Raw genomic sequence first — 20,069 nt, forward strand, 5'->3', positions numbered from 1 at the left:
GTGCAGCGGTACACAATGCAAACACAACACTGATATATTATCACCTTCTAAAGTTATGTTTAAGCAAATAATTGTGTATGCACATATCGGGCAGACACAAAGCAACGTTAGCATTCATTTGAAGTTGTTTCTCTGCCCACCTAATGAACTTAAGTCCAATATTCACTCTGTTTTAGCTCTGGTTTTGGTCTGCACCAACTTCTGAGGGAAATATATCTTTTCAGCTGCTAAGTGCTCCACTATGTTCACCGGCTGCTAGTTGCTAAACTTGTTTGTCTGCCAGTTCGTGCTGAGCAGCTTTTTTTTAGCTGAAAACCATGCTGATAAGAGCACTGTCAACAAAAACAATGACCTAAAAGATGTTAAAACACTTCAAAAAGCTGAAGGGAAATACAGAGTCAATAGGTACTAATTCTCTGACACAATAAATTGATCTTTTGTTAACATAAATATATTTATTTGTGCACCTTTAAATAAAATGCTTTGTTTTGTTCCTTGGTTTTGTTTCTTTATTGTATATTGTTGATTTATTAAATAATCCTTATGGAGACGGGGCTGGCCACATTTTAATGCTTGCAAAAAGGATGCATTTGTGCTGGAAAACAGTGACTATAATGTTTATAAAGGAAAAAAGAATTACCAAAAAAGAATTTTGTCAAATGCAAATAATGCAAAGCAGACAAATATTTGAATTTCTTCTGTGGGAAAGATGGTCATTTCCAGTCCTTGGAGGTTATTTATACTGGTGGCAGAAATATAAATTTAGCTCTGTGGTGGTAAAAAGCTGCAGAGCAGAGTTTGAATAATGATTGTGTGAAGCAGCGAGGAGAATTTCAGTGAAGGTGACCATGTCAGGAAAACATCTCAGAGCTGCGTTTCATCTTCAGCCACATGAACCAAACATAACCCTGCACTGATTAATGGGTCTTTCCCATTTTAAATAAACATCACATCGCTCTGTCGATTTAGTTGCAAAAACTTTATTGTCCATCTGATGTTATCTTTGTCAATTTTTCACCCATAGTTCTAGAAAAGTGGGGGTCTTGCAGATTCAGGACCCACTCCTTTGATATCATACTGCGACTGGTGCCAGAGAACGGCTTCATCTACACATTCGGACTGTGGTCACATGACTGTTTGCAGCTTGGATATAGATGTGCAGTCCTCTTGACCGCAACAGTTCGGGTCAAGGGAATTAGGGAGCCAGCAACCGATATATAACACTACAGATGGATATGATCCGGCTTTGTGTGTATGCAATGATCCATCATCAAGTATTCTACAGAAGGGTGCAGGCTGACCTAGACTAACATGCTGACTCTACAACCGCCTCATGCACCGCAAAGTGTGTTGTCTAGGAAACAGAGAATAGTGCATTAAATGTTGATATCGTCTCTTTTCAGTTTTCGTTATGTGTGCGCAAGTGTGTAAACCTTTTCATCCTTTTCATTCACATCCTAGTAAACAACACAGTGTTTTGCAACAACTTAAAACACAGCAACAGAGAACATCAACAATTGGTGAGATACACATTAAAGTTATACAAAACCAAAACAACTAAAAGCTTCACAAACGAGGAGAAAAGGGCTCGTCGAGGTGATATTAATAAGAGGATGAACAAGCTAACCAGTGTGGCCTAAATCTCACGTTTAGGTTTTCAAATTATACGTAGGATGTTTTTCTCACAAATGAAATGGCAATATTTAAATAAAAATAAAAAAACAAGGGATATTTAAATAAATAAAAAAAAACATTTAAACACATTGAAATGATTTGAATGCAACAGGCCAGTGCAAACACAGTTTTTGTTTGAACTGCATGTGAGCCTCCTCCTGCAGGAGACCCTGCTTCGGCATCTTTATTGCTTGGTTGTACTTGTTGGTTTCCAATTGCAATACGCTAATACTGACATGCTAAGATGGAGCTGCAGAAGGAGAGGATGGCGTGGCGTGGTGTGTGTGTGTGTGTGTGTGTGTGTTTGGAGAACCAGTTTAGGGTTCAAAGTTCATGTTTCATTCCAGTTTAGATGACAATTGAATTGTCTCGTACGTTCCCTTCTAAGAGATATACGTTCGTCATCCTACATTCTGTGTGAAGAAGTCTTTTTATGTTGTCGTCAGTCCATTTCGGCCAGTATTTCTTGCCTTTCAAGTCCGACCGCTTCTTGTGTTCACATTCGGCAGAGGCTGTTTGAAAATCATGGTGGGAATGAGGGGAAAACATCAGCAGAGGTCAAAAGCTGCATGCGAAGTTGAGGAGGGAGCTTCCTGATCCGAAGAGAGAAGTCAGCAGGTTTTAGCTCGCTAAGGTAAGGTAGTCCGGTGTGAGCTGACTTTTAAATAGTGTACGAACACTTGTTCAACATACAGTTTATAAGAGAGAAGAAGAAGTACATTAGTAATAAATCAGATTGCCCATCACAGTAGCCCCTGACTGTTTGGCTGGTAATAGAGGAGAGGAGAGGAGCAGCAGGTATTTTTCTGGAGATAGTGTCACGATACACAGCTCTCATTAGTTAGGAGTACATGTAATAAATAATAACGTAGCAGTAGGCTAATAAATCCCACAAGTAAGCTCACAGACAAAAAAAACAAACAAAGAAACTCCCGTGAGATAAAAGTGCACTGACGACAGACATGTGATGCCCCTCTGTTCCTCTTCCCTCCTCTTTCTATGAGTTTCAGTGACGGCATCGGCGACAGATGGAGTGTGTGTGTGTGTGAGGATAGTATCCAGGGATGCAGCACTATGGCAGGGTAAGAAGAAGAAGAAGAAGAAGAGCCGACTCTGGATGGAGAAGTCTGTGTGTTTCAGGTGCGTTACACAATGAGTGGTCCGCGGCGGGGATGTTTAGGACTCTGGCCGTCCCTGTTCTCAGGCCCCTGCTCCTCCAGTTTGATGTTGCTGGTGGAGGTGTGGTGGGGGAGGGGCTCCAGAACAGGCCTGTAGCCCCCGAGGTACATCAGGCCTGAAGAAGAGAAGGAGACGGAGAGAAAGAGAAGAGGGTTATGTTGCAAAACCTCAAACCTCTTGAGGGCACAGTTGGATTTCTCTGGTGTAAATTAATGTCCCAACAGCGAGACACAGCTTGAAGACAGCAGAGTACTGTCTTACTAATTTTCTACTTATTTCTCTACTCATAGGGCAACTTCTATCTTCTCGTGCCTGGTTTTGAAAAGTGTGTTTCCATGCGCATTTTCAATTTGTGCATTGAAAAACCTGAGTGGAAATGCTGGAAATTTGAAGGGAAAAAAAGTTAAAAACAAGTTTGCAGCTTGGACATTCTTGACTTGTTCCTTTGCAAAGGACATGATCATTTTGACCCAAGTTAAGACTTTGCACATGCCCACACCAAGCACTACACTGCAGTCCTCGTGGCCTGTAATACGGTTCACTTCGGTTAGAATAAACTCAAAGCCTCGCCAACCAACAACATGGTCCTAACTCACAGTGAATAACACTCAATATCTGCCGAGGACTGAAATCATTATTGATAGTTTCCCTAAGTGATATCAGCTGTTAATCAGCAAGTTATATTCTGAGCTGTGATTGAGAAAAGAAAGACTCCCCATCACATTTTCAAAGATATTTGATGACTGTACTTACTGTATTTGTCTGGGAATACAATCTCAAATAAAACTGAATCATGACAAACAAGTAAACAACAAAAGAGGGTGATTGTTATGGTTCATGCAAACTACAATATACGGCCCTGATGTCTGATCTACCATCTAACCATAACTCCATACCTAGTCCTCAATGTGCACTGGGCACGACTCCTCATCTGTCCATCCGAAAGAAGGCGAAAGAAGGAAGAGAGGAGAAAGAAAGAGGAGAGAGGTCGGGAGGAAAATGTCCAGGAAAAGACAGTAGAAGATGTGAAGAATGACGAGGGGGAAAGGAGAGAAACAGAGAGATAACAGAACACTTTTACGACACAGAAAGAGAAAACATGTCACACCATCCACCATAAAAGACCAAAGAGGTGACGTTAGGTTCAAGGTGATGATGATAAATCAGGGTTTTAGTGGCTGAGAGCTACAAGAAGGATGTAGAGCAAAGCAGGCTAATTTGAACCCAAAATCACTCAATTGTTAATTAAACAACCAACACTTCAAGAACTAAATTGACACCTTTAGCTCTCATCACAGCCACCAGCTGAGTGTTTCAAAGCAGGGGGGATGATTAGGAGAGGACGGGAGGGAAGATGGAGGGGTGTGAGAATGAGTTGCAAATGTTTGGCAAAGCGGCTCAGAGCTGGCAGACACTGAACATGAACTTCAAACTCTGGGATGGACCAGACTCTTTTTCTCTCTCTCTCTCACACAAACAAAAAATACAGCATGCAGAAAGCGCTCGTCAGACACACGGAAAGATGCACTCATCGCGCACACACACACACACACACACAGAAAGACACACCAGGGCTTCAGCTAAAGGAGGGAGAGGAGGGAGAGAGTGCACAGCTAACAAGTACTGAAAAAAGCAGTGAAGCACCAGAACAACACCAAAGTGTAGAGATGAAGAGAAGGAGAGCTCCAGATCGTCATGCTGGGCAAAGATGCTACAAAACCTCCTCCGTGGTCACTAACTGCGACTAAATGATACATCTAATTAGTTTTTTTTGTTTCTTTCTAGCTTTAATGTGCATTGGCATGTTAGCATAGCAAGCTGATGTGTCAGAAATTCTTAAGTCTTCTGACTCACGCACCCTTTCTCTCATCTTCCTCACATTTCCTCCCCTCCTGCATCTCTCGTCACCCACCCCCCTTTACTCCTCTCACTCTCCTGCCCAGTCCTCAGCTCTCATCGGTCCATGTTCGAGGGGTTGCCACTCACCGGCGATTCGGCTGTCGGGAGGCTGCTCATTATCCAACCCCAAAGAGGGCGTGTCACAGAGGACGACGCCCTGATTGTTATTGGCCAACTCTGGACACCTGCTCCGCCCACCTGCAAGCGAGGGCAAAAGTCAAACAAGAGCAGCCAGGCACAGCGGGGGGGGGGGGGGGGGGGAGTGGGACAGGCAGGCTGAGGGAGGGGGGGGGGGGGGCATGGTGTCAGAGGTGGAGGGGTTGGCCATGCTGGAACGGCATTCATAAAATGATGAATGATTTTACCACCATGTGTCTGACTTCGACGTGAGATTTAAAGGACACCAAAATCAACTGATTCGCTCTGATCCAGTGTCTTTAGCAGACTTGTGTGATACGTGTGTGTGTGTGTGTGTGTGTGTGTGTGTGTGTGTGTGTGTGTGTGTGTGTGTGCATTTTTCTATCCTGGTGGGGTCCATCACCTGACATATCCTCACGCCATGGGGAACAATTTTCTAGGTGGGGACCGGCCCCTGGTCCCCACAGGCACGAGCATTGCAATCAATAGAAAACAGCCTGTTGATATGCCTGGTGCAGTTTTTTTGAAGAACATTTTTTTACTACTTTCTGCATGACCTAGTGGTCATAGAGGGTATTGCGGTGTGTGTCGTTGCACTGGTGGGGACCGTTTTCCTGACAAAGTGTGTGTGTGTCCACGGATTCTTCGACACAAAGACTGCTGATGTTTTCCATTTGGTCTGAAGCTTCATGAATTCTAACAAATATATAATATTCCATAATCCAGTTGAGGGGGTGCGCATGATCACACTGAGCAGAATGTCAAATTGAAAGAATCACTCTGAAGAAACAATCAACAATAATCCAACAAGTGTGATCTAATTCTTGCAAGTCTCATTTTGAGCAATTGAATTAGAAAGAATATACAAAATGGTAAGATTGTTTACAGAGAAGAAAAAGAAAAACAAACAAAGCTCATCTTGCCCTCTAGTTTACCATCAATATAGGAGGAGATATTTTTGGTATTTTCTTACTAAGAACTGGCAGTTCAGGGATTTTTTTCCAGTTGTACATAAATCTATTTGTTAATAATTTATTTTGTACAGAAGGTGGCATAGCATACTGATAACAATTATTTATTATATACTACTTATAATATAGTATAATAAAATACAAGATAATGGAGTACAATATAATATCATAAATCATATGATCTTCTGATTTTCGGTTCTATTTTCTCATTAATAAGGTAAGCCGACATGAGACAGAAATATTAACATGAACTGTCTGTATTAGCATGTTTCTGGCTTCTCCGGCATGGCCAGATAACAGATACTGACATGTTTGATTAAGTGCCTCATGCCTGCAGCAAGCCTATGTGTGTGTGTGTGTGTGTGTGTGTGTGTGTTTTTGTGTGTGTGTGTGTGTGTGTGTGTGTGTGTGTGTGTGTGTGTGTGTGTGTGTGAGTGTGTGTGTGTGTGTGTGTGTGTGTGTGCTAATGAGGAAGAGGATGACTGGATGATTGGCAGCTCAGCACAGAGACACAGACAGGGCACATACAGAAGCTGTCTGTCAGCGCTGGTGCAGATGCAAACACAACATCCTCCAGCGCGTGTGCACATTCACAGTCTGTCAGGCAGCACAGGTCCGCTCGTCTCCTACAGAACTGAAAGGTCATTCGGTAACTCACAGGTACACAGGTGGATCGTTTCAGTCTGGCCCCAGGTGTCACACAAGCACACGCACATCTACACACATACACACCTACACACATACACACATACACACAATCCACAGAGAAACTAATTTACATACGTATTTCAAACTGTAGTTTAATGAAGGTGACCGTGTTGTTTTGCTTCAAGCCTTTCGGTTCATTGACTCACACTCTCTGTACACCACAACACTTTCACTCCATCACTCTTTCTTTCTTACACACACAGACACACACACACACACACACACACACACAGATGGAGCATGAAGAAGCTTTCCCTTCATGATGCAGCAGCAAAAACAATATAAATAGCTGAGCTTTTTAGAACATAAACATCTAAATGATATACCTCATACACTTACATTAAATCGACAAGCACACACACACACACACACACACGTGTACACACAAATATTCATATAGCGGTGCAAATCATGCAAATGCAGCCCGTAGCCTGGTGTGCAGCAGAACCTCATCTAAACAACACAGGATGCCTGTACGTGCTCATTTCCCGTTGTGAATGAAAGGATGCTCCGGTCGATTGGAATATGTTGATATTTGTGGCTCATTGCTTGACTACCGGTCATTAAATTCAGCAATAAGGAAACAGTGATTGTAAAATATGAGAAGAATATGAATAAATGTCACTCAAATAGACTTGTCTCTGTCTGATCTGTCAGCTGTGTAACAAGTCAGGGTCATGGATGCTCTGAAGGATGTAGGGTTGATATCAGTTTGATCTCTTTCACAACGTTTGTTTACATTTTGCATGTTCTTAGCTGGCTTGCGAATGTTAGCCTACATTCAGGAATCACCTGGTGGAGCTACAGAGGACAAACTAAACTTGCTTATCTGCCAGATTTGGAGAAACAGGTCTTGTTGTTGCAACATATTCAGTCCAGAAATACAGAGAATCCAGACCCTGAATTGGTACATAAACTGAGACAGTAAATGTTCCCGTTTATCCTTTAACAAAATAAAGACAAGGACTGTTTTCTGTAGTGGGACTTGCTCAGGCAGAATCTCTGGGCTGCTGGTGTCTTAAAGGACAGGTAATAGAGGAAAGTCCTTTTCTCAACTAAAGCAGGATCATTTTTGGATGAAACAGTCATCTTTGATCTTTGATTTGATGGAGGAGCCAGTTCTTGCCTCGTCCAGTCCAGTTCTGTGACCACAGAGGAAGACTAAAGTGGGACAATCAGTGACAACTGGTATTTTAATTAGGTCAGTCTTAGGAGCTCAGCCTTCTCTGTGAAGTAGACTGGAGTTCTAGTGCACACATACTGTATGAGAAGCCATTCACTCCAGATAGTGCATGTTGTGGTGGTTTCGGCCAACATCACGTGCATTTTGAAAGGGACTGCCCCATCTAGAGGACAATATCTGACATAGAATCCCTTTATTTGAAAGGGTTGTCATTACTCAGCCATGATTCAAAAACGTTTACGGACAGCAACAATATCGACCACTCGGTCCATAATGTGTAATGTTTGTATGAAAAGGTGCATTTCTTTTTCACATGGGCTGAGAGCAACAAAATGCAACGGGAGGTGAGAGATCAGAGGTGAAAGGTGAGGGATGGTCCACATAGTTACCTTTCCCATTCGACGGGGAGGAGCAGTCCTCTTCAGTGACATCGTTTCCCTGGAGAAAACAGGAATTAAGCTTTTTAAGACTTAATAAAACTTAGATAAATACATAAAATTAGTGTATTACTCACCTCTGAGTCCTGCTCCTCTACTGCCACTGAGTAGTTTTGTTCCTTTGGCTCCTGGGAAAACTCCTGAATGAAAGAAACGATTCAAAAGGGAGACAGTCCAACATGTTTATAAAACATTTCTGGATCTCACAGCCAATTTTCTCCTCCATCCTCCAGATTCCTCACCCCGTCCTGCTGCGACGGTCCTCGGCTCTCCATGGGGGCGTCCTGGTTCTCCTCGCCCTCAGCATCTCCCGCCTCGTCCCCCCCGGGTTCGCCTTCGGCCCCGGCCAGGTAGGACCCTGACATGGAGGACATGGTGTCAGTGCTGATGTGGGAGTGCTGCGAGTGGGACGAGGCCATGGACATCACTGAGTGGACCAGGCTGCTGTTCACTGGGTCTGACAGACAGACGGAGACACACATCACGGTTGGGCTCCGGGTCAGAGGATTTTTTTGTTGTCTGTTTGTCGCAGGTGAGATTTCCACCATTTGTAAAAGAAAGTAGTCCCTACTCTCACAGAATTACCAACAGCAGAACAGCAGATTATTGCCCTTTCTGAATAGTGGGCAAAGAAGAAATGTTTTCTGTTTTTGTTTTTTTCCATTGTCTCATCACATTGAAGGAATAGTTCGACATTTCGGGAAATACGCTTATTCACTTACTTTCAGGGAATTAGATGAACAGATCGTTAACACTCCCGTGTCTGTGCACATTGAAGCGTGTACGGAGCTAAAGCCTGGAGGTTGATTAGCGTCGCTTAGCATAAAGCTAACCTGACACTGTCTCATGAAAACATATTTTGGGAAAGGGATTTAAGTTGTTGCGATTTTCACTGCTACTTAGAATTTTTGTGTTTGTCAGTTTAGGTTCGGTTCTGTGTGTGGGGGCTTGCATTGCTGTCTCTGTGAGGACCAATTTCAGTTTCAAAACCATTTTAGGGAGGACATTTTGGCCGGTTCCCACTGCTTCAGAGGGCTGTTTGAAGGTGATGACTTGCTTAGAGTTAGTTTTAAGGTAGGTATAGAAAGACAAACGTGTGTGTGTGTACCTTCAGGGGAGGTGATGGTGGAGGAGAGAGGGGTTCCCGTGCAGGACGAGTGGTCGATTGCTCCAGACGAGGACAGAGTCAGGTTCTCGCTGTCTGGAGTCACTCCACTCTGTAAAACAACACAGAGGTAAGAGAAGAGCTCACAACACCACATGTTACCCCAAACACACTAACAAATGTGTACACTTCCATAGCCTTAGAAGTCACAATAATGTATTTTCTCTTTGTTTAACACACACACACACACACACACACACACACCTCCTGCTGGTCCACGGCGAGTTTGTGGTGGCAGGCCTCCGATTCACTGCAAGACTTCTCATCCTCCTCCTCAGGGAGCACAGAGGAATTCTGGGAGAGAGACCTAAGATAAGCACAATGGATGAGCTTCAGACAAAAATAACAGTAAGTGGGTTTGTTGTATCTTTACTGTGAAAACACAGACAAGAACAATTTTTAAAAAAAGTATCCTGGTAGGATGTCGAAATCTTTAGCATTTAAATATTCTGGGTATTTTTTGCTAAAAGCAAATAAACTAGTAGCACTAAAGACATCTTCATTGACACAAGTGACTCTGGATGCAGGAGACAGAAGGAGAGACGACAGTGAATTGATTTTTGAATATATTCCTAAGATTTCACGATCATGTCCCAAAGACATCTGGTATGCCAAGCAAAAAAACAAACCATTAACTGTCACTAACACTCACTTCGAACCGCTCTTCTGGAGTTTGAGTCCCTGACTGGAGTTGGAGTGGTCTAGAGGGGAGAGGGAGCGGGCCGGTGCCGGGTGAGGCTCACTGCTGTACGGGGGCAGCACTCCGGAGACGTGGCTGGGACCGGAGTTGAGAGGAGGATCCACCGAGGAGGTGTTGAGGGGGCCGTTCAAGGCCTCCAGGAGAGAAACAACCTCGTATCCTGGAGGGATGTGCTCCGACGCCTGCAAACGAGGAGATAAAACGCTGGTGAGTTTACTGGGAATGATCGTTATGTCATATTTACTCAGTTTTTCTGGGTCAGCTCTGTCTCACCGAGTGCTCCTCCGAGTCAGAGGTCTGGGAAGTGATGACGGGGTTAAAGCTGGTAGGTGACAGAGGACTGAGCTTCTTCCTCATGGCTCGGATCTGCAGCAGAGCTCTGAATGCTTAAAGATTAAACAAGATGACAATATAAATGTATTTAAATAATTTGTATATCTAATAATAATTTCAATGACATTTACACAGATGTATTTTGAAGCCACGATTAATATACAGCCGCACTGTTTTGAAATAAATGGAGTGCAAAAGAAAGTGTTTCTTGCTGCTCAATGTTTCTGCTGAACAATGGCCAAGGGAGGCCACTTTTGGAAGTACAAGCGTGTATTCATCCTAGAAGGCCATATGTGAGAAAATATTTTTTAAAAGCCTGATCTTATCAGCTCAACAAAAATAAAAAAATGTTATGAGTCATGAACTGGAGCAGCTGCTCAGAGCCACAAAAACTCAAGAACAATAATCAGGAGACGACTGCAGGACACAGAAGGGGGAAAATAACAGTTTTTTGCCTGTGTCGTGTTGCTGAACAGAGAGCTCTGCTAAGGTAACCTTTCATTTGCACAATTCTCTTTTTCTACTCCGTCTCTCTCACTCACTGTTTCTGTCTGCTTTAGTCTCACTCTGTGTGTGTCTGTTAACTTGCTTTTCCCAGATGTTACATTTTAGTTGAGTAGTTTTTCTCTGCTGCAGTGGTCAGTCAGCAGCGATGAATCGGTTGCTTAAATTTCGCTTTTTTGTTTTGTTTGCTTCTGTACAGGAACGGCTACAAATAGATATTGTATGAGAACAAACCAAACATCAACAGGCCCTTTAAATAAATGAAACAAAAACAAACGTAATATTTTGCGTTCAAAAATTGTCCTCTGGGTATAAAACACATCTTTCTTTTCCAGGTACCGAGTCAAACAAGCTGTAACCATGATTCCTGTGTAGCAACAATCTTAAACAGTCTGCAGATTAAAACAATCCTTTTTTAATGATACACACCTGAGTCTCTCATTTGATCCTCTGTACAAATTTTGGCTCCAAATATTTCACTTTTCTATTATAGTAAAATTGAAATTTTAAACGGAGCATTAACGGTGTTAGAAAACACCTTTCATCCATTTTAACAATCCATTTCCAGCAAGTGGTTTCCAGAACTCTAATTTTGGAAATAATTTCTTCATCATAGGTGGGAACTTACGCAGTCTGCAGATGGGGCAGCAGTTGGCCTGGTAGCGCAGAGTGTCTGCGCAGGCGTTGCAGAGACACAGGTGTCGGCACGGCAGGATGAGTGTATCTCGCACATCCGACAAACACACCACACACTCGGCACTGTTGTCACTGATCTCGTCATCTGCAACCTGGAGATAAAAAAGCATTTGAATGTTAGGAGGAAAGACAATTTATAAGCCATCCAGTCGAGCTACAGACAGACAGTTACGCTGATTTATGTTACTACACTGCCGTGACACTTCTGACTCACTCAAAGAGGATCAGACGGAGAAATAAACTCAGATATTTACCTTTGATTCCTGGCTGTTGTATTTGTTCTCTATCCCGTAGATCTCCTGCAGTAGATAACTCACTCCATCCACCTGGGAAAAGGAAGGTAGTGAAGAATGACGGATGCAGGTCTCGTGGGTTCAGGGGTAAGAACAAAAACTTTGTGTATCTTCGTCTTTCAAAAACACTTAAAAAATGTTTCACGAAAAGGAGGAAGGAAGAGAGAGAAAACAGGTGTATTCACCACTTGTTTCTGCTTCAGAGGCTTCACACAGTAGCTCCCGTCCATGTGCTGTAGAAGAAAGCAACTGTTTATTAATTTGTCTGAATAATTAAAAAACTTGTTCAGAAAGCCCTTCATTTGCTTTTCTTTGGCATTGTTTATATTTGACTGACACTCAACTGAACTATAATGCTGTGGAGAGGACTTCTCATGTTCTTGCAGTTTTGCCTCATTTTTTTGGGCAAGAAAAGTGACGATAAATATTAACCAATTATCAAAATAGCTACTGAAAGATTTCCTGTCGATAAATCGTTTCGGCAAAGTCTGTAGAACGACAAATTCCTGCAAACATATTGTGCCGGCCACAAAAGAGAGTCTTTCTTACCTTTTCAAATATAGCCAGCAGTATGTGAGAGTGGCCCAAATGTTCTGTAAAGATAAAACACAGCGGGCACGTCGTTGCTTAAAATTCAGCGGCTCTACTTTCACATCAGACCGTCAGTGTGATGAACAGTAACTCACCGTCCCCCTCGTCTACCACAGCCTGCACCACCATGGGGAAAACCTCTTTGTTCATGTCGAACAGCAGCTGAGGAGAGAAAGTAGATTTCTATCTGCTCATGTGTAAAAAAAAAAATGGTTTCCCAGCACAGCCGCAGATTTCAGTGTTCAGCCGACCGGCACAGGCTGCTTACCTCCTCGTCAGCCCACTCGCTGAGGTTGACGGTGTGTGAGGGCAGGCAGAACTGCTGGCCCACTCCCCTCTTGAAGTGCACCGTCTCCGACTGCAGAGAGCCGTCCTGGGGCAGGTACCTGCAGGAAACGATACACAGATACAGTCAATCAATGCACAAAATACATCAAATCAGTCAGCTCATCGGTACCAGGAAGCCGCTGCTGCAGATTGACATGTGGATGATTCATTTGTTGGTTACAAATGTAACACATAACAGGCTGTCATTTCTGGTTAAATGTGTTCGTTACAAGTGTTGAATGCATTTTCTTTACGTATTTAAAGATGTTATGTGAAGCGGAGGATAGTCATCGTCTGCTTGCATGTCTGAACAGAAATAGAATCACAGACAGATCTTTATGCAACATATGCAAACGCTGATGTATAATGTAAGATATGTACAATATATGTAAGACCATGTTGGCATACCTTATGAGTGTCTGCGTGGATATTTATAGCAGTGCTTTTCTCTTCTGTACTAGTCTGTATTTCTATTTTTTAAACGATGACTAAAGGCAGCAGATGTCCCTCTTTTGATGTTTACTAGAGATGCAATGACTCCATACGATACTGATTCCTCAACTCATCTGCTGGTACCGAGTCGGGCTACAAAGCTCACTTCTGTCTAACTCCACACCCCCAGATTTATTTATTTTGTTCTCAAACTTGTAGTCTTCGACCCCAATCGACAGTGGAATAATTGATCACACCTTTGAGGACACCGTGTGGAAGTCAGTACCTTACAAGGAAGTGCTTAAGGATGCACCTGCTGTCAACAAGTTGTCTGTACAAAAACATTTGAAGATTTTATGGCAAAATAAATGACACCTTTTCAATATTGGAGCGGAAGTAATTTGTGCTTTTCTAGAGTGATGGCAGACAGTTTAGTGTTTAGCAATAAAGTGGCAATTTTAAGAAAACTGAGTCAACACAGACACAGAAGAGCAGGCAAATTCTACTGATTAAGAATCGATACATAGTGATCAGTCAAATGAAAAATATTGATGTCGACCAAATAGATTGGTAAATGGATTTTAGCAATTACGTTAAACACATCCAGTGTTATCTGTTCACCATGTTTCCACTTACACTGGCACTCCATTGTGAAACTCCTCTATGGCCTGGTAGTACATGGTTATGGCCACCTGCGTGTCAGCGTCGAAGGTGAACTCCACGTTGTAGCAGGCCCGGTTCTTCCCCTCCGCCTCGTCACCCGGCAGCTTCAGGTCCTCGCTGCACCTACGAGTCGGGAACAGAAATCTGAGCGGCATCAAAAGCTATTTCCTTCTGAGAAAACGAGTGTGTCATGGGGAGTGTGCATTTATAAAACATGCGGGAAATCTAATTATAGAGTGCTCTCTCAATAATCACACAGAAATGATCTGCAACTGGGGGATTTATTTATTGTTTGAAGCCATGTAATGACCATATCAATGATGTTCATTATATGGCTTCATGTTTTTTTGATCACTTCTCATATTTGTTACGTTTGTTAAAGCATATTTTTTGTGTAGGTGTGTGTTTGTGCTGTTTTGATGCATAAGGGACATTTTGTGCTCTTATTTTTGCCTTGAATTTTGTAATTGGATGTTGTGTTGTGATGCTTAATTGTGTTTCTTTCATGAGTTAAAGAAAGTAAAAATATAAATTACAAGCAAACATGAATTATATGACACTATCGCTTAAATTATGGCTTTGGCATTGTGGCTTGTTGTCTAAAAATAGCTCAGTGCACATAAAGTGCAGCAATGGTGTGATGAGGGCTGAGGTGTATGTTACGGTGGACAGAGGTGCGTACCGTACGAGGCGCAGCGTGTCCTTACGGATGTTTATAAGGCTTCGTAACGTCTTCACTGGTTCCTGAGGTGGAGGGGCTGCGTACGGGAACTGAAAACAAAAAGAAAACAAACTCTCGATGTAAAATACATGTTATGAGACTGAAGAGTAGCAGCGTTCATCTTCCCTTAAAACCGCCCCGACATTCTGCCCTGAACCACAGGGTTACACAATGACCACGGCTGCTCCTGGTTTAACCTTAACACAAGTGTTTCGGTTGGTCAGCACCAGTGGGATCCGTGCTGACAAGTGCTGAGCCAGAGCAAAAAAACTGCTCAGATTGTGTCTTTCCCGAGACGAGGCTGACACCTCAGGAAGTGTTTCGGCACATTGCTGCACACGCAGGCACCACGGGGTTGTAAAACAGTCCAGGGTCAAGCAGTCTTTATTTCAAAGACCAGATGAAGTGAAGATTACCATCAGGTAAGAGGTAAGGAAGTGAAAATACCCTCTTTTCACGATTTTCTCTTGTGACCAACCTAATCATTGGCGATTAAAGAAAACAATATTAACAACCCTGGCGTTGCGTCGCCACACCACCTTTAAATTTGACCTCATATGTGGTTCACTTCTCAGCACAGCGTTTGAAGCCTGAAGTTGCCGACTGAGCGTAAGAGGAGAGCCGAGGTGGTTTGAGGATCACTGGGGGAGAAACATGCAGGATGTGATCAGATACCTCCACACTACAAGCCCTCATCTGTCCGTGTGTGTGTGTGTGTGTGTGTGTGTGTGTGTGTGTGTGTGTGTGTGTGTGTGTGTGTGTGTGTGTGTGTGTGCTTGTGAATGGCACCATATTCAGTGCTGTTACACATCTGGGCTCAGCGGGAGTCACGCCTGTAAACTACACAAACAGACACACACGGAGTAACAGATGCTGAAAAGGACCATTCATTAGGAAAGTCACGGGAAACACTGTGGGTCTCATAACGTATTAAGAATCATGAAACACCAGAGCAACGGTTCTTCACACATGCTCAGGCGAAATTAAGAAAAGCTTACACTGCTTTCCTTTTCAAATACAGGCGAGTAGTTTTCTGAGAAACATACAGAATATAGATATTAAAAAACATATTTTCCAGTTTCTTTCATTTTTAATTACTTTTTTCTGAATTAATTTTGATTGCTTGATTTTAATTCTAATGTTAGATACAAACGTCTTTATAAAAGAGCGAAGGTTCATTTATATTTGCCTAGAATTACTTGAACCTTTCACTCTTTGTGTGGCTCCCTGGGAGTTGAATTAACTGTGAAAGTAGTGGCCTTTTGTGGCAGTAAAGGACGTGATGCATCTCATGCCTGGGGATATTTCTGTCTTCCCATTGGCTCACACACCTGGAGTCCCCAGATGCGAGTTGGTTATTGCAATTCATCCTGAGAGGAAGATGAATGTCTGCACCAAATTCCACGGTATTCAATCAAAACGTCAACCTCATCATGGTGCTATATGCAAAGTCAGAGGATCACCAAAGTTAGGAGGTTTCATCCTCTGGGGACCATGAATGTCTGTGCAACCTTCCACAGCAATCCAACCAGTAGCTGGTTAGATATTTCAGTCCGGACCAAAGTGTCAGACGACCGCTTGCATGGCTAAAAATCTATTTTGTGAATCCAGGTGCTTCATGCAGGAGTTTCTGAAAACCCCTAAATATAGCCCCGGCCATTGTCATATTGCAGGAGACCGAGAACACAACAACTGCGGTTGGTATTATGATTCAACGGCACCATCTGCTTAGAAACCACCAAACATTATATAACGCTGGTAAAGCTCCAGACAGAGACACAAAAAAAAAAAACACCAGCTGCAACCTGTGCCCACAGGAGGATTATAAACACCCACATAATCGGGAGAGAAACTGCACTCCTAATTTTAGCCCCGGTCTAGACTGAAATAGCAGTGCTACTGAGATTAGCACAGCCAGTGAGGGAGCAGAGTCTCCTCATATCAGCTTCTCTCAGTCAAAAACGTTGACTCAAATCCTCTCTTTCCTCTCCTGACTTTCTTTGACCCGCAGCTTTCATTCGTCACCTTCAGGTTCATGATTAGGTTGAACGAAACCCCCCCCCCCCCCCCCCCCCCCCCGGAGGAGCCGCCGCTCATCAGCCTCTCTGTACGAGGGAGCCAGCAGACTGTCGTTTTTTAAATTAGTTTGACAGGATGAGACGCTGAAATAAATGTCAATCAGTGACGGTCTGAAAGCCTGTTAAATGCCACTGCTGCTGAAAGTGACGAAGACACAGCAACACCTAATGCCTCGATTGATGCAAAATTACTTTTAAATTCAAGTCATCTGTCAAACCAAAACACAATCAAAAGTGCTGTTTTGTTCTTCTCAAATGTCAGAATGTTTTTCTCTGATTTATATAATTGTTGATTGAATATCTTTGGTTTTGGAATGCTGTTTTCTGAAAAAAGCAATTAGCCCAAAAAAATGGTGGCAGATTGATAAATGATAAAAAACAAAATACTTATTTGCGTGAGAACACCTACCGCCACAGGTCTGGTCCCCAGGAAGTTAAGGTCTGTGTTCTCCCCAAACAGGTAACCCTCCGGATGGGTGGAGTCAAACTTCTCTCCTCCCATGATGAAATGGCTGGCGAAGTAACTGCCTGCACACAGAGAACGATTCATCTGTTAAAACACACGCGACTCAAAAAAACATCACGTCATCTGAAAGACGTATTCATGACATCACAGCATTTCAATCTAGTAAATATTGACAGGTTACAAACAAGTTTCCAGCTATTCAAAGAGTGAAGCAAAAACAAACGGCAGTCTTATTATCAGGCTCCATTTTCATGGGAAAGTTTAACAAATAGATGCTGTTGTTCGAAGAAAATAAGATGTTAGGGTCCAGTAACAGACAATAATACTGTTAAAAACTGAGCTTTTTAGCCGTTATCCTCTTTTCAGTTGCAAAATCTACCAATGTGACACTTCACTGGCATGAAACATGAACATTTCCCTTAAATATTTGAATTATTTGGCTGGCACCGTTATGCACAGACGGACAAATCCTCAAATCATCGAGTGCAAGCGGCCGGTGAAACTACAAATGACTGATTTGAAGAAGACAACCGAAGCCCTGAAGAGCATCTGTGACGGCCTTCTGACTGACGGGTTGTTTTTAGGTTCTACAGTAGTTTGTCCACCTGTTTACCAAGACTGTGGGTCAGTGACAACAAAACTTAAATAGACGTTGTGCCTTTTTAATCACAGGGTGAGCTGATATCATAAGACCGTAGTGGTGGTTTGGAGTCTTTAAATACATGCTGGACAGGTTGTGTATCTGCTGGAAAAGGACATCTAGTCTGGCACCTCTCCCTCTTAGTAACGGAACGGTTTGGATGCTCTGAAATTGAAGGCATTCACACCGGAGAAAAATAAATCATGAACTATAAAAAGCCACAATGATGACGCTCTCCCCCTCCCTATTATTTACAGCAGGTAGGAGAGGCTGAGGCTTTGTCACCAGATCCCAGAAACAGGAACTGTGGCTGACAGATCGGTTTCACCAGCAGCCATCGTCACCTCCTTTCTTCCCTTCCCACCACCACCAGGATCGTTATGTCACAAATTCAGCTAAATTATGTTTAAAGGGGCGCTAATGGCCACCACAATTCAACAGGTTTTCTTCCCCTCCACCCTTTCTTCAGCACATAACATCACCATAGATCTAAGATATTGTTCTGATATCAGAAAATAGCCACATCTGGCTACAAGAAAACTCTATTTGGATTCCTCCGATTTGGTTCCAGGTCTCATTTTGTGAGAGATTTTCATCTCCTTTATGTCTTGGCTTACGATAGAATTGAAAAAGCAATGACATTATTTTTTTCACAATACGATTTTGTGACAGCGATATTGGATTACAACGCCTGGTGGGGAGATAAACACGCTGATGCAATTTATAAAATGTCACACAGGGGAACAATAAGAAGAAGTCAGCATGGAGGGTTTTGATTTGGGTGTACTGGGTTTAAGAGCGTGAGGTTCGGCAGCTTGTTTTGAGACGTGCCAATACCTGAAATTTATTATCAATATGAACCTTTAAAGCATTTCTAAAATATAAGGAAAACCTCTCGTATGCATCAGTGTTTACGAGGTATTTAAGTAAACAGTGGTACAAAAACTACCTTAATAACACTATATAGATTTGGCAAAATTATATTTATAAGTAAACAGCAATTTCCAACAGAAAATAGCTGAAACGTGAATTTATTGAAGTTATTTGATATGTGGGAAAGACATCTATCACAATTGTGTATATTTTAATTTAAATTAGTACTGAATTAGCTGCCAAGTATTCAATTGGCACAGAATTTTTTTTTTTTTATATTTTAATAAATTACCAAAGCACTAATGCCAAATATTCTCTAATTCCATCTTCTAAAGTGTGAAGATTTCTTTGCTTTTTTCTCTGTTTATTATCATAATAAATTCAACATGTTGGGCTTTGTGCCTCTTCTGGAGCTCTTTGAATACATCAACATCTGATCTGGGAAACTGTGAATGACACTTTTCACTAATCTCACATTTTATATAATAAACTAAATCTACAAACTAAGGGAAAATGATCAACAACAACTAAACTAATTTCCACTCAACACACTGAATATTTCTCCACCGCTAATGCTTATGTTGGTCTTTTAATGTCCATCCCCTTCGGCTCCATCATTACTTATTTATTTTACAGATGCATCAACACAAGCACCCTGCTAGATGCTCACAGAGCCAATCCCAGTTATGTGTCTAACACTCTGCAAATAGATGACAATTAAAAGATTAACTTTTAAAAGATGAATAAATAAGTAGATTTGCCAACTGTTGTTATCAATTTCTCTCCATGGACAATTCAACAATGCTGCACTGCCATAAATACATTAGAATACATGATCAAATAGTACATAAAGATGGAGTAAATAAACGTAAATGTACAATATAAAGCTGTTTAAGAAAGGCTGCACAGAGAAACCATGCATTGGTCTCTCCACAGGTAGCTCCTCCAGGTTAGAGGATCACATGAAGGCCTGCAGCTGTAAGAAGGTGATGGTTTTCATGGTGAGGTCTACTTTACATGCCTTTAAAGCACAAAATAAATCATTAAGGTTCAAAAGCATTTCAGAGTTAGTCTGTTCTTACCAGATTTGGGTGGATAACGGTACACCGAACTGGACGGAATGTCCAGTTCTTCCACGCCTATGTTTTGTCTGCTTGTTAAAGCTCCCATTTCCAGTCACATAAAGACCACGCGGATTAACGGGCATAACACTTTCAGGTTCGCTCTTTTTATTCCCTATCATTTAATCCAGTCCTCGCTACCCTGGACGGTCCACTTCCACCGTGAATGTGACCGTCCTGGTGGATTAGTGGTTTGTTCTCCAGCTGCTTATCCCTCCTCCTCCTCCTCCTCCTCCTCAGTGGTCAACAGCTCGTTCGTTGGAGTCTTAACAGCGGC

The 20,069-nt window shown here is 42.4% G+C and overlaps 1 protein-coding gene across 4 annotated transcripts; it reads right to left on the bottom strand.

The window, feature by feature from the left end:
• Window positions 1-977: 977 nt before the first annotated feature.
• rnf157 (ring finger protein 157) lies at window positions 978-19,918 on the bottom strand. Of its 4 annotated transcripts, none has more exons than XM_079293983.1 (19): window positions 19,754-19,918; window positions 17,102-17,220; window positions 14,576-14,664; window positions 13,867-14,016; window positions 12,740-12,857; window positions 12,567-12,633; window positions 12,430-12,473; window positions 12,066-12,113; window positions 11,842-11,913; window positions 11,520-11,679; window positions 10,328-10,440; window positions 10,007-10,236; window positions 9,559-9,661; window positions 9,298-9,406; window positions 8,432-8,547; window positions 8,267-8,329; window positions 8,142-8,190; window positions 4,840-4,950; window positions 978-2,968 (listed from the first exon to the last, which is right to left on the bottom strand). In XM_079293983.1, exons 1-19 carry the CDS (start codon window positions 19,839-19,841, stop codon window positions 2,820-2,822), a joined length of 1,998 nt encoding a protein of 665 aa, XP_079150109.1. In that variant the 5' UTR covers window positions 19,842-19,918; the 3' UTR covers window positions 978-2,819. The 4 variants fall into 4 exon arrangements, with proteins under 4 accessions (XP_079150109.1, XP_079150108.1, XP_079150110.1 ...); XM_079293982.1 differs by having other exon boundaries at window positions 8,432-8,646; XM_079293985.1 differs by lacking the exon at window positions 4,840-4,950 and adding an exon at window positions 3,750-3,784 and having other exon boundaries at window positions 2,835-2,968; window positions 8,432-8,646.
• Between the last annotated feature and the right edge of the window lie 151 nt (window positions 19,919-20,069).

Source organism: Melanostigma gelatinosum, assembly GCF_949748355.1.
Source record: "Melanostigma gelatinosum genome assembly, chromosome: 21".
Classification (NCBI taxonomy): domain Eukaryota; kingdom Metazoa; phylum Chordata; class Actinopteri; order Perciformes; family Zoarcidae; genus Melanostigma; species Melanostigma gelatinosum.